This window comes from Mytilus californianus, unplaced genomic scaffold (genome assembly GCF_021869535.1).
Source record: "Mytilus californianus isolate M0D057914Y unplaced genomic scaffold, xbMytCali1.0.p SCAF_4, whole genome shotgun sequence".
Lineage (NCBI taxonomy): Eukaryota > Metazoa > Mollusca > Bivalvia > Mytilida > Mytilidae > Mytilus > Mytilus californianus.
Window position 1 is genome coordinate 92,151,728 of NW_026262690.1, and position 18,436 is coordinate 92,170,163.

The 18,436-nt window shown below is 32.8% G+C and overlaps 2 protein-coding genes across 2 annotated transcripts in view; one reads left to right on the forward strand and one right to left on the reverse strand.

The window, feature by feature from the left end:
• Window positions 1-118: 118 nt before the first annotated feature.
• Window positions 119-11,545, reverse strand: LOC127738895 (ubiquitin thioesterase OTUB1-like). Its single transcript, XM_052250377.1, has 8 exons — window positions 11,458-11,545; window positions 8,950-9,002; window positions 7,696-7,797; window positions 6,247-6,365; window positions 5,593-5,677; window positions 2,215-2,315; window positions 1,132-1,222; window positions 119-418 (listed from the first exon to the last, which is right to left on the reverse strand). The coding sequence occupies exons 1-8, from the start codon at window positions 11,483-11,485 to the stop codon at window positions 221-223; spliced, it is 777 nt and encodes a 258-aa protein (XP_052106337.1). The 5' UTR covers window positions 11,486-11,545; the 3' UTR covers window positions 119-220.
• A 114-nt stretch (window positions 11,546-11,659) lies between these two features.
• LOC127737143 (adenylate cyclase type 10-like) overlaps window positions 11,660-18,436 on the forward strand; it is a 52,353-nt gene continuing 45,576 nt past the window's right edge. Inside the window, exon 1 of the mRNA XM_052247675.1 lies at window positions 11,660-11,696. Coding sequence (XP_052103635.1) covers window positions 11,687-11,696 — 10 coding nt within the window. The 5' untranslated portion in view covers window positions 11,660-11,686. The remainder of the gene's footprint in view (window positions 11,697-18,436) is intronic.

Below are 18,436 nucleotides of genomic sequence, written 5' to 3' on the forward strand. Positions count from 1 at the left end.
GTGGGAGCAATTGGTTGTCCTTTCTTCCTCAGCAGAATTTGAACAGATTCTTCATTAACATTGCGGCAATCCTGTTGGCAATGCGTTTGCTTTCCAGGAACAAATACACAACTTGGCATTGTAAGAAATTTGAATCTTTATAAAGTTTATACATTTGTTAAAAAGTAATGAACAAAAAGAAGTCAATAAACATCATATTATGCAAAATGATTTTTTTTTGTCAGGAATATAACACATCATAATGTCCAGGTCTGTATAATAAAGTAATGGAAGGTTTAGAGTCCTCTGGAAAGACATGCAGATTACATTTACTGCCTTCACTATGATCCATATATAGCACTTGTACTGGTACCCCTAGCGCTTGTGTTAGAGCTGTTATATGTATGTGATCACTCTCTTTTCCCATTGGTTCAACTTCCTAGAAAACAATAAACATGTAAACACTGGATTATATTTGAATAATGTTAAAATTCAGTTCGAAATATGAACAACTTTATATTTATAAGCAGTATAAATATATCATCGAAAATTCATTGTCTGACTAGAAATTGAAAAGAATGAAAGATTACAACAGCAAGCTTTTCTCTACAAGTTTTTATTGTATTTAATTTATTACTGCTATAACTGGGATATTTAATCATCTTGACTTCCTATTAGGGTTTCACATAGTTGGTAATCATTAATTAATTGATTGACATATCAGCTATGTGAATCATGGTTTTGAAGTAACATTAGGTAGAACATCTGGGCCCGATTAACTACACAAATTCTCTATTTTTGGAAGCATGGTGCAAAAGACGAATATTGTCAGATAACTGGTATATGTATACCTTTATATAGTAAGTGTAAGGCCAAACTTAAGGATTATAATTGGCATTTGCTGCTTATCCATTAAGCAGGCAGGATTATTTTCATTCAACATGTTTGGAATTCTTATTTCACATGTTTTCGGGCTTGAAGCTAATTTTTTCGTGTTTTGTGCAAATTGGTAAAAAAGCTGCGTGTAAGCTATTTATTTTTCCTTCATTGCCAGACATCGTTAAATGGCGATTTATTTCCCATTTGTCTGTACAAATACCCGCTGTAGGACCCTTATCTATTAATTATCTTAGAATAAAAACCAGTACTTACATGACCACAAAAATCTTTAACTGTGGCATAACCTTCTATAAAATTAGCATAAAATTCATGTTCCTTTTGTAACAGACCAGACACCACCAACCTGTTGTACATATGACAAAATAAAAGATAAATAGGAGAGTTAGATATTTACAATAAAGAAAATAGCATTCCACTAAAATTATCACACAAAAAGATGAAAGGAAGGTTTCGAAAATAGCAGTTCTTGGAAAGGTACAGGGAAGCAATTGTTCTCCCTTAAAGACAGACGTGTTTCAATGCAAAACAACATTTTTCTCGTTTTTCTTAGTGATAATATATTAAAGATCATTGTACAGCAATATATCAGCAATGATTAATTTCACTGATAATCAAAACCAAATTTCAATACTTAGAAAAATGCATATTTCTTATTGATATGTTCAGTGGGGCCCAAAGCCTTAAACTTTGAACACAGTATTAAAACTATATCATACTGTGTATTGGTTATTAATATATTCATGGGATACCAATTTTCATGGATTGTGGGTAAAAGTAAACCCCAAATTTTAATGTCCAACCAAGTACACATTTTTTATAGGCTTGTATGCAGACTTTGGCAAAACCAGGAAAATCAAATATACACGAAAGTCAATTTTTCCTTAATCCACGAAAATAAGTGAATACACAGTAAACAATGAAAAATTTGAATCTACCAATCAAAGTACCGGTACTGTAAATTCGGAAATTATTGCGAGGTTTTTATTAATGTGAATAATGCGACTGAGTGAGTATTGCAATAATAAGAACTCGCATTGTGGTATCTGAAACATATATCTGTATGCAGATTTTCCTAAAATCGCAATAATAAAACTCGCATTTTTGTCCATTCTTCAACAATCGCAACAATAAATGCACGTGAATTTACAGTACTTTTACAGACTTTTTCCTGAAAGCAAAGATTTTGTTTGTTTTTGTTTAAGTGAGGTGAACAGTCATTTGCAGACCTTTTTCTTCAATCAAAATTACAACTGATGAAGTGCCATTCCTTATTTCAATAATGAAAAGAAAAAAAATGGAAGGAAAAAAAGTCAAGGAAATGTTTTTTAACTGTACCTTAGGTAAACCACCAGATAATCTGAGAGACCTTGGTCATTAAACATGGAAATTAATTCTTCTTGACCAATGGTTTCTAGTTTGCTAACTGCTTCCATAAACTGTATGAAGTAAAGAAAACATTAGATATTAATAAAAGGTCTATAAGAAATTTTAAAAACCTCATAAAAAAGGGGATGTGGTATGATTGCCAATGAGACAACTATCAAACAAATTGACGTGCATTTAAGCAATTTCAGTTCCTTGTATGGCCTTCAACATTGAGCAAAACTCATATTCTATAGTCAGCTATAAAAGGCATCTACTTTACAAAATATAATAAATGGAAAATGTGTCCATGGGACACAGATGATGCCCCTGCTTGCATATAACGTTATAAAGGGGCATAACTTGAGAACGGTAAAAGTGACGCCCTCCAGTGAAGGCGGGGCATAAAAACAATTCAAAGGATAAAACCAATGGCCTGATTCATGACAAAATAATAAACAAATAAAAGAAGAATGTGCTTGAGGAAACGAATGCCCTGCATCAGGTTTTGATTATTTCCAAGTTAAAAAGGCGTATAACTCTAGAACGGTAAATGACTCACTGCCCAAAATTCGAATTCTGGCTGTTTGTTGTGACTCTGAGCATTGTGTATGATTTTCATAAAATTTTGATGAGACAAACTTAAGTAAGAGTGCGGAAACTGAAAAATTTGCAATTATCCAAGTTATAAAGGGACATAGCTCTAGAACGGTTAATGACATACTGCCAAAATTTAAACTCTGTCTGTGTGTTGTGGTCCTTAGTATTGTGTATGAGTTTCACAGAGCTCCATATAAGAATTCACAAATTGGGGTTTTTACCCACCATTTTTTTATGTAATTGGGTGATAAAGTTTTTAAATTGCATTATCAATTCCAATTCACCCCTCAAGCAAATATCAAATTGGGTTTTTCACCACCAAGCTCCTTAATGTATTGGTTTTTTTCATCAACACAATATTGAATGTTTAGGCATGTTATAATCACATTATATCAACCCCATGCAGATGTTTTTCCATCTTAAATGTGTTTCTTTCTTTGTATATATGCTAGCTGTTTTATTTGGTTTATTCACTGACGAGCAATTGTACGTTTAATTTGTGTCCGATTTTAAACGTTCTGCCAGTTTTGTATTTTCTCACAACTTATATAAACTGCAGCTGGTGTCACTAGTTGGACAGTTACTAATTACCTTTCTAGATCCCATATGATCACCCTACAGTTTAGTTGGGGTAGGCGTGGCTAAGTGTTTAGATTTTTATGTAATATATGTGAAATTTAGGTGCTGTAAGAAACTTTTGCCAGTCCTTTCACCTATTTGCCAGATCTACTTTTTAATAAAAATAATAAGTAGTTCCCAGATTTAAGATATACCCCAAAACCTTGACCAGGTTTATAGGTTTAATGACGGAGACCACATTCAACTTAAATTTACAGAGTTAAATTTACAAATAATTCTGCAACATCAAATAAATAAATGACAATGTTAAACTGCACTTGCCAATAAGACAACTATCATAAGCATACAGAACAATAAGACCAAAACAAAGAAAGTATCAAGATGCATTGACGTAAAAAACGGATATGTGTATTCACTCATTAACTAAAATGAAAAAAATAATATATAAACTAAAATTATACTTGAATGTTTTTGTTTAATTTAATTTACATAAATCTGGGTTAAGTTGTCCCAGCTGATTAGAACTTTTGGTTTCTGATGCTTTCCAACTACATATATCATGTCATAATTGATTTGGCCTTTCACTTTTTCCAACTGATTTCATAGGGGGATCCAGGGGCCCCCCTTTCATGGAAAAAATTTTGGTTGATTATATAGGGAATCACTGAAGCATGACTGGAGTGGGCCCCCCCTTAGGTCAGTCAGCGGGCCCCCTTATGAAAAGTTCTGGATCTGCCACTGGATTTCGTTCTTGACAAAACCCCGTGTTTATCGATCTAGCAATGTTCTCGTTAAGGTACGCAAACGGGTCTTGTTATCATCATAATAACTTTCCCTAAAGTATCAAAAAGAATCAACATGCTTCTAATCAATATTTTTATCGGATATTTACTTTCGTTTTAATTCATTGTATGTTATGATAAATCCCGAGCAATTCGAATAAAATATGACAACAAGACAACCGCTAATTGGATAAATGCTGAGAAGATCGAAATGTTTTCATAAACACGTGTACCTTTTGAGCAACGGAAAATTCCAACAGGGACCCATTTCGGCTACTTGATGCAGGGCTCTATATTTAGAACGAAAGGACATTTCCAATTATAAATATTATAAAAATAGATTTACGCGATCGACTGTAATCAGATAAGGGTAAATAACGCAAACGATAGCAAATAAAAGCGTTAAGAACTCATGGTTTTGGCATATAATTGGGTTTTCCTTTGAATGAATTGGGTTTTTGAACCCTGCAATGGGCAATTGCATTGGGTTTTTAATTATTTGTATTGCGTGATCACGCAAATACGCAGCTTATCTGGAGCTCTGGTTTCATAAGATTTGGATGAGGCAAATTTAAGTAAGAGTGCTGAAACTAAAAAAAATTGCAATTTTCTAATTTTTAAAGGGACATAACTCTAGAAAGGTAAGTGAGTGAGCGGAAACAAAAATGGGACGGACAGAAAGACAGACAGATGGATGGTCAAGGGTAACACTTTGCCTATGGCGGGGCATCAAAATAGATATAAGAAACAGCAGCATAGATAAGCAATGAATTACAAGCTCCTCGCTTGGGACAGGCACATACCATACAGAATGTGACTGTGAGCGCTGAATCCTCCCCTTAACCATGGACAATGGTTTGACTCATCAGATCAGCATGTAGCATAAAAAAAAACCCAACTAACATAAGACAAAAGACACAAAGTACTGATCTAAGAGTACTTGCAGTTACTGAAAGCTAGTTAAAAGACACTTACATAAACACCAAAACCAAAACCAAAGTATCAATCAACTTTGTTTTCTTGAGTTGAAATATCAAATCAACAGCTATGGCTACCTGTAAGAACTGAAGCATATTATGACAATGCTTTTACAAATCTTGTGCTCTCTTATTTTTGTTTGAGTTAGTGGTAATATTGCTGGTATAGCTGTACTGTTCAGCTTGTATGTTACATGTTTAACCTTTATGATATAGGTATTATAAAACAAAGGAGTTTTAGAGTGAATAGCAATAAGATATCAAACCTAACACTACAATAAAAAACAGAAAAAAACAGCATGGTCTTTTGGTCACAAGGAGGTTTTAGTTTGATATTGATGCCTTAAACCTTATTTTTTGTCTTCAGAAACTTGCATTCTTATGGCAGAAGCTTTAATTTTACAGAAACTTACATTATTATGGAAGTCTTCTATCGTAAACTGAGGAAAACCAAGGTTGATCAAATCATCTTTTGTTTTATCGCAAACATCATGAAATCTACAATAAAAATTTGAAATAACCAGTGTATAATGTTTGATATCTTTTTATCTTATTTTGTATAGGATAGAAATCCCTCCATACAAGAAATATGTATTACAAGAATTCTTGCATTATTTAGGAAACATGCAAATTGAAACTTATTATTTTCTCCATTTTGTTAAAAAGTCTGTCTTTTTTTCTGCACAAGCTTTAAAAAATTTTACCAAATTTTAACAGATTTGGATTTTTCTTTAAAAAAGGTTAAATTTTTTTTTCTAATATAGTTATTACCAGTCAAAAGTAGAAGTTTACAATTGCCTAATTTTAACTTCAAACTGTTCATCTATATATGTATTATGAAAAAAGCATTGATAATGCAATCAATTTTGAAGTCCTTCCATCATTGTCATATAGGGTAGATGACCTTTAAGCTATTGGTTCCAAGTTTACAAGCTTGGCAGGGAACTATTTCAAGTTGTGTAATGTAAACATGATCACATTAATTTATTTTTGAATTCAATGATTGTACTCAGACACATTTTTAAAATAGTTATACTTGTCCAAAAGTCATGCCATACCAAACCAACCTTTTGTAGTCTGCTTTATCTGACAAGAAATTTTCAAAGCAGGCATAACCATATGCTCGAAAGAAACAGTTTCCATCTGCTCTAGTTTTTCTAACACATTTATATGTTGACTTCATTTCCTAGTGTAAAAAAAAATATTAGACAATTCAAAAAGAACTCAATCCAATACAATAGTTATCTGCCATTACATTCAGGGGATATAAACTGGTGTTTAATTCTGTAGTCAAAATGATTAAGCATACTATTTCGAAACAGCAACATGATGTCAAGGTACAGAAAAGGCACATACCTAATAATTTTCCAATATCCAGTTATCTCCACATCAAATTAATTCTATCCTTTGGGCTAAATTGCTCCCTTTTGAAATTTCATAAAAAATATTTTCCACTTATTGCCTCTTTTTTTCATGATTTTCTTCACAATTCTGAACAGATCTCAATTTTGAAATAAAAAAAACGATTTTTTTCTATTAATAGATTTAAATTTTCAAATAAAACAAGAATGGCAAATTAAAATTGCAATAAACTATCAAACTATATTGTTTCCACAGCATATCATAGTGTTGCCTAAATGACTATGTGTCACTGTATTTGCTGAGAAATATGTGATGCAAATTTATGACATGGACATGTAGTGAAAATATTAATAGGACCATGTTCTCCCAGATATGAAAGAATCTGAGAACTAAAGCCAGAAAGTTAGACGTCATTTTTTGGTTACTGAGTGCCTTTCACAACACCTCAAGGTAAAATATTATTTATTTAATTTTAACAACTTCTATATAACACTTTCTACTTTTTTTGTATAACTGACAGATCCAATAAAATCAATTTAGGCTATTAAGTAATACTTTCTATTAATTTCATCCTGACAAAAAAGTGAAAATAAAACAAATGTAGTTATAAAAATATTAAAAACTTAAATTCATTCAGTCAGTAAATTATTGATTACAATTTTCGAACAACAATGTTATATTTTCAAAATGGAAAAGTTGGGTTTAAATTGTGGGTGAAGTGTCTTTTTTGAAGGTATGAATCTCTAATTTATGGGAGGGAGGAGCCAGTTGAATACACCTTATCATTTTTTAGTCCAATCCGGAAAATCAGTCACTTAGACAACTTTCTGTTTGGGTCATCTGGCGCCAAAACACAGGCCATCAGTAATGAGCTGAGGGAGGAAAAAATTTTGAAAGCGAAAACACTTTGAAACTTTGATAGATTATGATCCACTTTTTCGAGACTCAAATTAAAGTAAAAAAAATATTTTGTTTGAAGTGTTTACGATGGTTTAAACAGATCTCTTTAAAAAGTATTATGCATGAAACATTGTTTAAACAGGGCCCCAGACAGCTTCATCTGGATGAAAAAGTTGTGTAATTTCAGAACTTACCCGGAATGGAATAAATAGCGATATGGTGTATATGTTGTTATATAACAATCATTTATCTACCTCAATTTTTCTAACAAAAACTTGATCTTCACCAGCAGAATATTCTTTTATAATTTGATCAAGCCCAATTCTGTCACTGATCAAAGGCTGTGCATCAGCTATCTACAAAACATTTAATAAAAACTTAAACACACATTAACTCCTATATTCATGAATTAAAAAAATGTCAAATGTTTAAATCAAAATGTCTCACTGTCCATTCATTACTGCAACATGTTCCTCAAAATGTCTTTTATGTCATTTGTAAATACTATAACAGCGATTATCAAATTTCAGTTTAACTTGTATTGACATGATTTCTTGTTTAAGTAGCAGAATTACAAATATTCACAACACCCCCCCCCCCCCCCCCCACCCCAACCTCTTCTGCTTTGATGGTTTTTGGTATATTTACTGTCAAGTGCTTTGGTCTTAAGTATAACTTTGATGAGGGTTCAGACAGCAATCATGACATATTGGAAACAACAAAAACCAACAATTTAAATGATTTCAGTGTAACAGAACAATCTATTTGGATGTACATCAAGATTAATCCTTGAGAAGACATGTTTGACTTGAAAGTGTTGTATGAATATCATTTCTCTAGGCATGAATATTGAATTAGATTCAAGGAATTAAATGACATTTTTCTATGGGATTTTTTTTGTTTTTATCCATAGTGACTAATGAGGCTGAATAACAGTATATATCTTATGTTCACAAAGAACAGATAATATAAAATATGAAAGTACTTGTGAAACAAACCAAATTATTGTAGATGTTTGTATTGATGTTTCTCCTTTTCCATTATCTGTCCAGGTCTAGTCATAACTTTTATCACTTTATTTAAAATTTAAATGATTTCTTGGCTTTATTTTTTTCTTTATTATTTCATTTGTCCATTGTTGAAGATATCTGTTCTGTCATTATCTCATTATTGTCCATTGTTGAAGGTCTATGTTGACTTCTAGATACTCTTTGGGTTGCTGTTTTATTGATGTATACCACACATCTCATTTTATTCATATACAGTATGCTTTACTTTGAATTATTGCTTTCATTTATCATCTTGAAAATCACTGAAAGGCTGTCAAGGATTGACCCCAAAAACTACATTACAAATGACCTATTTAATACAATACACCAAAAACTTGTCTATTGGCATTCCACTATCTTTTGATGTTTATGTGAATATCAAGTGTTGAATACTCCATACCAATAATATGATGAAAATGTCATTCACTTTCCTACAATAAATTCAATACAATAACTTACATCTTTTTCTATCTGTCTTTGTTGCTCAAGAGTAGCTTCATCATAATTCAATTCTGTAATTAAAAATTTGTAGTTACACATTTAGGATTATATGTAAACAATTCTAAAAGCTTATACAGCAACCATGCATTTTTAAAGCCTAGAAAAAGTTATGTTGTGTTTCAAGTTACAAAACTTATATTTAATCAGAAGCACCATAAGTATATGTAATAAAACAAAAATGCCAACATGTTCAAGGCATACATTAGTACCAACGTATTGTGTAAATATTGAATATAATCAAAACCTAATTTTTTTAGAAAGTTACTGTAGCAATTATTGCGAGGTTTTTATGAATGTAAATACAGTTTGACTCTGGGGCCTACATTGTTTTGAAATCCTTGGAAATACAAGCCAGAGCTGATTAAATATTGTTTTAAGATTTTGGACATGTTGGTTGATTGATTTATTGTTGGTTGCCTAACATCCAGTGGCAAATATTGCATGCATGTTTAGGACAAAAACAATTTAACAATAGGTAGGTCCTATTAGGGCGAAAGGATACCAAAGGAACAGTGTAATAGAGGCCATCTGGGATGAATGAAGGGGAAATCTGGATTGCCACTGGATAATGACGAGGCTGCATTTAACTCAGCTGCTGTGAACTTGTACATCCTGCACAGCCAAACAGACCACTGACTTCAGCAAAGGTTTTAATGCCCAGCTGATGAAAACCTAAGTGACCATAATTTGTTTCCCCAGTCACCCTTGGGGGTTTAAACATGTTGAAGAGTCAACTATTATATTTTATTAGCATTTTACATTGGTCTACATTGTCATAATTGTGGTACTAAGTGAGCTTGCCTGAGTGGGTTTAATATCCAGAGGGACAAAAAACAAAAAGCAGGTTTAATCATATTCATTTTCATGTATTCAATGTCATTCCAACTGTAAATATACATATTTCAACTCCAAAAAGAGTTGATTTAGGTGAGTGTACATGTACTATATCTATACATGTATATAAATCTGGAAAAAACCTTTTACAATATGGCAGTGAAACTTTCTTTAAAGTGATCTAGTGTGAGAATACACCTTATTGCTATATATTTAGTCCATTCCCTAAAAAACAGTCATTTAGACAACTTCCTGTTTGGGTCAAGTGTCACAAAAAAAAAGGTCATCAGTAATGAGCTGAGAGAGGAAAAGTTAAGAAAGTGAACATTTTGAAATTGTGATACTTTATGGTTCAATTTGTTAAAAACAAACTAAAGTCTTAAAAATGATTTGTTTTAAGTGTTTATGATAGTTTAAGTAAACATGTCTCTTTGAAAATTTTTATGCACAATACATTGTTTAATGGACCCAAGATAGCTTAAACTGGATTGTGACGTTATGAAAAAGCTGTTTAATTGCAGAACTTATCCTGATTGGATTTAATAGTGATAAGGTGTATGCAAGAAGTGTTTAGAAATCAAAAAAATGTATAATTGACTGACAATTAATAAAACAAACATGCAAATTCCACTTTTTAAAAAACCAATAACCATCAGGATCTTATCAAGAAGCACAGGTTTCAAATTACAATTAATGGAAGAAAGGTAAATTTTGGTCTACAGTGGATACAGCTATCATGTGTAAAAAGCTTCAACCACATGGCAGAAAACTTCTTTCCAGATATTTGTTCCTTTTTGTAAAACGTCATAAAGGAGCATATGATTTCTCGCAATTTCTTACATGAGGAGCATAAGATATGTGAATTCAGTGTTTTATCTGATTACAGAAAAGTAATCTTATAATCTAAGGAACAAACCAAGAAGTACCAAGAGAACTGTTGTGACTTTAGGATCAGGATTAGGAACCTTCAGGAGCTCACAGGGCTGTCAAGTTTTCATGAAGCAAATGCGTGAGATTTGGCAAAAAATGAAAAGACCAAAGAGAAAAATAAAAATAAAAAAATCAAAGGAAAATGTAGCCAAATAAGCATGAAAATGATTGATTGATGTTTAACGCCACTTTCAACATTTTTGTGCTATTTGGTGGTGGTCAGTTTTTATTGGTGGAGGAAGGCGGGAGTGCCTGGAGAGAACCACTGACCTTCGGAAGGGAAACTGACAATCCTAGACTTAAAATTGGAGTCGAGTGCACCTACTCCATGCAGGATTCAAACTCACAACCACAGTGTTGACTGGCTAGTGATACAGTAGTTCAACTACTTAGACCACTTGGCAACCGAGGCCCCTAGCATGAAAATGTGTGAGTCTCGCCCACATTGCGTGCGAGTCTCGCCCACATTGCGTCCGAGTCTCGCCAACATTTGGTGAGACTTGCCAGCACTTCATTGAAATTCCTAAGGTGAACTCGATTTTGAAAAATTGATAGTTACAACGATCATTCAGGATGTGAATAGGATAATTTTTCTTTTTTATGGTACAAATATTTTGAGAGTCCATGGCCAAATCACCATGTTTCATTTCATGATGCATTGTACAAACAAACATTAAATTGACTTGGAACTAAATAATGGACCTGGATCAAACTGAAAGTCGTCTGCCATAATTATTTCTTGCGGTGGAATCGTATTTTCTTGATTTTGAGCTAACCGGAAGTTGATATATTTTTGTTCTTAGTCAACGAAGTACTTGGAAAACCTCAACTTTACTTCAGTTGAAAACACAGCAGAGATTCGGCCCAAAAATTTGGCCTTCACCTTGCTAAACAGCAGACGATTTTTGAAAGAAAGTGCACTAAGAAATGAATGATGCCAGGTATTGAAAAAAAAACAAAGATTTCACAGTATCGTTTTCCGCCAAAGGAAAACAAATTAAGACATATTCGGAATTGCTTTATTCAGAAATGTATAGACTCAGAAATAACTCTAAAACATGACATATCCGACAGACAATTACTTGGGCGTGTTTTTAAAACTTTTTTTGTTCTTCGGTAGTGAGCCAGAAGTCTCTGAGAAGAGGTCCATTTCTGTTTTTATTTGCATTGGGAAGATCTTCTGGCTCTCTTGGTGCGTGTTTTTTTGTTCTTCGGTAGTGAGCCAGAAGAGGTCCATTTCTGTTTTTTTGCATTGCCATTGGGAAGATCTTCTGGCTCTCTTCTATCTCTTCCTTTTCAATAGGTAGTTTAGACAGCAGAGGCATATTACAAACATGGCGTCGCTTATTCTAAATAGCATTAATAAATTTATGAATGCAGATTTAATCGAATGTGAGCTGTGTGATAAATGTTTTTATGGTATGGCAGCCTTATTAATATTAGGACATCCCAGTAGGGACGATAAGCTGAGTTAATATAAGAACTACACAGACAGCAACAGTAGGGGGACGACTTTTTGATATTCTGGGGAGGGGGAGGGGCAGGAGGATTTTTTGCGGATTTATTATTCATTTTAATCTGGCGATAATCATTCCTTTTTTAAAACTCTTATGAGGCCACCATATTCATATTTAAAATCCTCCTGTCCCCCAAGATCCTCCTGTCCCCCAAGACATCATAAAAATAAAAATAAATATCAAATGGATTTCCCCTTATATAACACAAGTTTAAATTGATTGATTGTTGGTTGCTTATTTTTAACTTCCAGTGACAATTATTTCATGCATGTTCAGGAAAACACAAGTTTAAGGTCAGGTATGTAATATGATGATATTAGGAGATGTGGTATGATTTTCAATTAGGCAACTATCCACCGGAGTTCAAATGAAGGAGGCAACCGTATGGCCTTCAACAATGACAAAAACCCATACCGAATAGCCTGCTATAAAAAACCCAGACATAAAAAATGTGAAACAAACGAAAAAAAACTAACGGCTTAATTATATATAACAAAAAAATTTTCAAACAATAATGTGTCCATAGTACACGGATGCCCCACTTGCACTATCATTTTCTATGTTCAGTGGACCGTGAAATTGGGGGGTCAAAACTCTAATTTGGCATTTAAATTAGAAAGATCATATCATAGGGAACATGTGTACTAAGTTTCAAGTTGATTGGACTTCAACTTCATCACAAACTACATTGACCAAAAACTTTAACCTGAAGCGGGACAGACGGACAAACGAATGGAAGGATGGACGGACTAACGAACGAACGCACAGACTGAAAAACATAATGCCCCTAAGTGGGGCATAAAAATCAAATATGAGTCGACAGTCATGAACCAACTACAACTACTATACTTCAGGCTCTTGCCTCGGGACAGGCACTTAAAGAATACGACAGTGCTAAACATGTTTCTGAGCACTCAACCCTCCCTAAACTTGGACAGTGGTGTAACTGTATAACATAAGAACAAACTGTAAAAAGAAGTTGCAATTAGATTAACTCAAAAGATCGGTATGAGACACACAAAAAAAAACAACTATCATTAAGACAATATACACAAAGCACAGAAATAAGAGTATTTGCAGTTATTGAAAGTTAGTTCAAAGCTATCACTGAAATAAATCATGTCCTTCCAGACTAAAGTATCAACTAGTACACAACCAACAGATTTAGTCATAAACAGTCTGAGAAACGCAATTACCTTGTATATATATTAGGGATGTCAACGAGTACTCGAGTATTCGAGTATCGCTCGGTAGTACCGAGTATCGAATACCAAAACGATACTCGACTAATCGGTTTCCTGAATATTGCTGTCTTCATTTTTATAAAATTGATCTTCATGAGAACCTATTTTGGAAAATTAAATAAGCATCACTGAATAATCATACTAATAAATAAAATACATTTTGTTTCGATTGCTTGTGTTAAATTATCATTTAAAATGCCTCTGAAAATAGGTGGGCTATACCTAGGATAACAGTTTAAACTTAACATGTCTTAGCCATTCCGTCACATCGCTACCGTCAGAGAAAATATTTTCGTCTGCAAGACTGTAATTTACAAAGTTGCAAAACCGACTGTCCCCAATAATAGTTGACAAAAAAATATTTCCAAATAAAATAAATTCGTTGCATCCTCTGGTGACCCTCGGTGAATAGTTAAACTTCTAATCCTTACGCCTTAGTAAGCATTAAATGTGTTTTCTTAACGATTACCAAATACTATTGTTTGATATGGTTTTTCCTTGTTATGATTTTTAAATAGGTGCTCATTAAATTATATTGATTAGATTATTGTTTTTTTACTTAATTAGTACTTGTAGGTAATGAGCTATTAATCATGATGTGTAATTTCTTGTCCCAGATACTTATATTTGATGTACAATTAATTGTACTTGATACCTATAAGCTGTATTGCTTTTGGAATAAAGAATATATAAATGCGTTTTGTTAAAATATACTTTTTCACTTTTTTGGTCTTTTGGAAAATGTTGTTTGTGCTGTATTTAGACCCCCCTAACAAGAAATGTGTTTTGCATGCACACGTATAAAAATTGCGGTTTTTATCCAACGCAATCATAGGATTGAACGTTGTTTTCAATTTAGACTTGTTTATATTTTTTCGTTTGGGCTTGTATTATATGTGCCTTCGGGTTTATATGATCCGTTCATCCTATTTTGACTCCTCAAAATTCAAGAGTCTATCCTAAATTGAGGTAATTTGTAAGGCTTTCCAACTACCGTTTCGATTCCTAACATCACTGAAGAGACATTAATTGTCGAAATCCAGATATGGTGTACAAAAACCTTTGCACCTTTTGTTTGCGGTATATCATCTTTTCCGCAAGTTTATTGTTTTCTGTTTAGTATTAAATTTATAATTAAGATCCATTTATAACATCGGTGATCCGTTTATTTGGCAATAGCCAATGGCAGTCAGTAGGGTTTAAGAACATTTGTTGTTCGACCTGTTAGTCAAATGCGTTTTGTTAAAATAAAATACAATTTACCTCAATTTAGGATAGACTCTTGAATTTTGAGGAGTCAAAATAGGATGAACGGATCATATAAACCCGAAGGCACATATAATACAAGCCCAAACGAAAAATATAAACAAGTCTAAATTGAAAACAACGTTCAATCCTATGATTGCGTTGGATAAAAACCGCAATTATATATGTGTGCATGCAAAACAAATTTCTTGTTAGAGGGTTCTAAATACAGGCAAATATAATACAACCCCAAACGAAAAAATATAAACAAGTCTAAATTGAAAACAACGTTCAAACCAAGGATCCGGAAATTTTTCCACACAATTTCGGTCATTTTGAGATGATTGAAAAGTTGGTGCCCCTTTCCAAATTGTCGATGTCAACTTGACTAGATTCATACTCATAGCATCAACGAACTTGTATTGCTGTTTCTTAGTTTCATCGCATTTACTAAGTAAATGTCTTACCATTACCAAGAAGAACAGTTTAGGGAAGGCAATAGTTTAAAATTGAAATGATTTTAATGACTCAAAATGTTAAATCTCTCAGACATTGCTTACGGTTACCGTTTCTTTCGATTTGACAAAAGTTAAAACCGGAAGTTTGCGATAAAGTTAAAGTACGAATAATTCCGGATTCATTTCCAGGATTTGTTTTTTGTTTGTCAAATTGACAGGAAATCAATGGCTTTTTATGGCTTTTTTTATTTTATTACCTTTTAAAGTGTTTGAATGTAACAGACAATAGTTGCACTCGTTTATTTAAATTAGCATGAAATCAATTTGCATTTTACGATTAAATATTAAATTTGCTGAAGACAATTTCACGCATGCGTATTATATAGTAAATAAAGCACATGAAAAAATACTTTCTCCGTAAATTTAGGTTTAATTTTTAAATCAGATTTGATAATTGTCTTTGCTGAAAAGTAATTAAATAATGAATACACTTATCAGGGAATTTCAATTTTTGCTAAGATATTATTCGGAGCTTGTGATCACGGTCAGCTGTGAATTAAAACCACAGGTAAAAAGTGATTAGCGATCATTAGCCAATGTTTCCCGGAGGCATTGGTATAGATATTAGGAGGGCCCTCAGGATTATCAAACTACTGGAGTGGCAGTTTTATTACAGGAAAGGGATTATAAACAAAAACAAGTGATCACAACTTACACAAAACAGTGCAAACATTGAGTCAATGAAATGACCGAAATTACTTCTTTAAAAAAATAAAATTTGTCCTAAATCCAAATTATTCGTTTAGGACAAATAGTATCATCTTAGGACATGACTGGCATATATGACCGTTTCCGGACCCTTGGTTCAAACCTATGATTGCGTTGGATAAAAACCGCAATTTTTATACGTGTGCATGCAAAACAAATTTCTTGTTAGAGGGGTCTAAATACAGCACAAACAACATTTTCCAAAAGACCAAAAAAGTGAAAAAGTATATTTTAACAAAACGCATTTGACTAACAGGTCGAACAACAAATGTTCTTAAACCCAGGTGACTGCCATTGGCGATTGCCAAATAAACGGATCACTGATGTAATAAATGGATCTTAATTAAAAATTTAATACTTAACAGAAAACAATAAACTTGAGGAAAAGATGATATACCGCAAACAAAAGGTGCAAAGGTTTTTGTACACCATATCCGGATTTCGACAATTTATGTCTCTTCAATGAAGTTAGGATTCGAAACGGTATTTGGAAAGCCATACAATTTACCTCAATTTAGAATAGACTCTTGAATTTTGAGGAGTCAAAATAGGATGAACGGATCATATAAACCCGAAGGCAAATATAATACAAGCCCAAACATAAAAATATAAACAAGTCTAAATTGAAAACAACGTTTAAACCTATGATTGCGTTGGATAAAAACCGCAATTTTTATTCGTGTGCATGCAAAACAAATTTCTTGTTAGAGGGGTCTAAATACAGCACAAACAACATTTTCCAAAAGACCAAAAAAGTGAAAAAGTATATTTTAACAAAACGCATGTGACTAACAGGTCAAACAACAAATGTTCTTAAACCCTGCTGACTGCCATTGGCGATTGCCAAATAAATGGATCACCGATGTAATAAATGGATCTTAATTAAAAATTTAATACTAAACAGAAAACAATAAACTTGCGGAAAAGATGATATACCGCAAACAAAAGGTGCAAAGGATATATACATAATTATGTAGATGGTTTGTCGTCCGTTGAACAACAAACCATAGAATGTAAAATACATGTCTCTGTGTTGTAGATATTTTCCCGAGCGAGTACTCGAGTATCGCTCGATAAAACCAACGAGTACTCGATTAGTAATTGTTAACCGAGTTGACATCCCTAATATATATACCTTGTATACCTAAGTGTATACATGTACGTGCATATACAATTAAGGTTTTTGAAAAGTGGTGGTCCGAATGTATTGAACATCAAAATTTTGCAATTTAAATAATAGTTAGGACCAGTAGATATTCTTCAAGGACCACCAGGGAAAAAAGATTTTGAGAACTCTGCGATGTCTTTGCTTTATAAAAAAATAATCCAGTTTGGTTACTTTAAAAAAATATTGATAGACACGATATCCTATTTCGATCATATACCAGACAAACATTGACAAATTCTTGTACAGTTTAAGATTATTCCAGATATAAATGGTCAGGGCTTTAATCCAAATTTGTTTAGCAAAATTGAGTTATGAAAGTATTAAGAAAAAATATCATGAACACAGCGATTTCTTCCAACCAATTTTCTTTGTTTGTCAGACACTTATTATATAATTACATCAATATGCCAAAACAGCACAATATTAATGTTACAGTAATTTAAAAAAAAAATAAAATGTGATATGATTGCCAATGAGACAACTCTCCACTTAATGACACAGAAATTAATTAATAAGTATAGGTCATCATACAGCCTTCAACAATGAGCAAAGCCCATACCGCATAGTCAGCTATAAAAGGCCCAGAAATGACAAATATAAAACGAACGAGAAAACTAACGGCTAATTCATGTACAAAATAATGAACAAAAAACAAATATGTTACACAGCATCAAACGACAACCAATGTCTACCGAATCGAAACAGTTCAACTGACTTATATTTATTTTCTAATAAACAGAATATCTCCAGAAGAGGTCCATATTCATTTTTTTGGACTCTTCATCACCAGAAGACATTCTGGAGATGTACAGAAGAGACCAATAAAACATGCTCTTGTACCTCTTCTTTTTAAACAGGCACATAACAAACATGGCGTCGCTTAGTCTTAATGACATTTATAAATTTATGAATGTAGATTATAATGTGAGCAGTGTGATAAACGTTTTTATGGTACGACATCACTGTAGGGACAATAAGCTGGATAAATATAAGAATATATGGACATTAACAGTAAGGGGACACTTATTTGATATTCTGGGGAGGAGGAGGGGGACAGATGGATTTTTTTTGCAAATTTATTATTCATTTTAATCTGTCGCTAATCATTATAGAAATAAGGAGATGGTATGATTGCCAATGAGACAACTATCCACCAAAGTTCAAATGAAGTGGATGCCTATTTTTTCAGCTCTTACAAGGCCACCAGGTTCATATTTAAAAAACTAACGGCCTAATTATATATAACAATTAACTGTTTTTGTGTGTGCAAAAAATCAAATA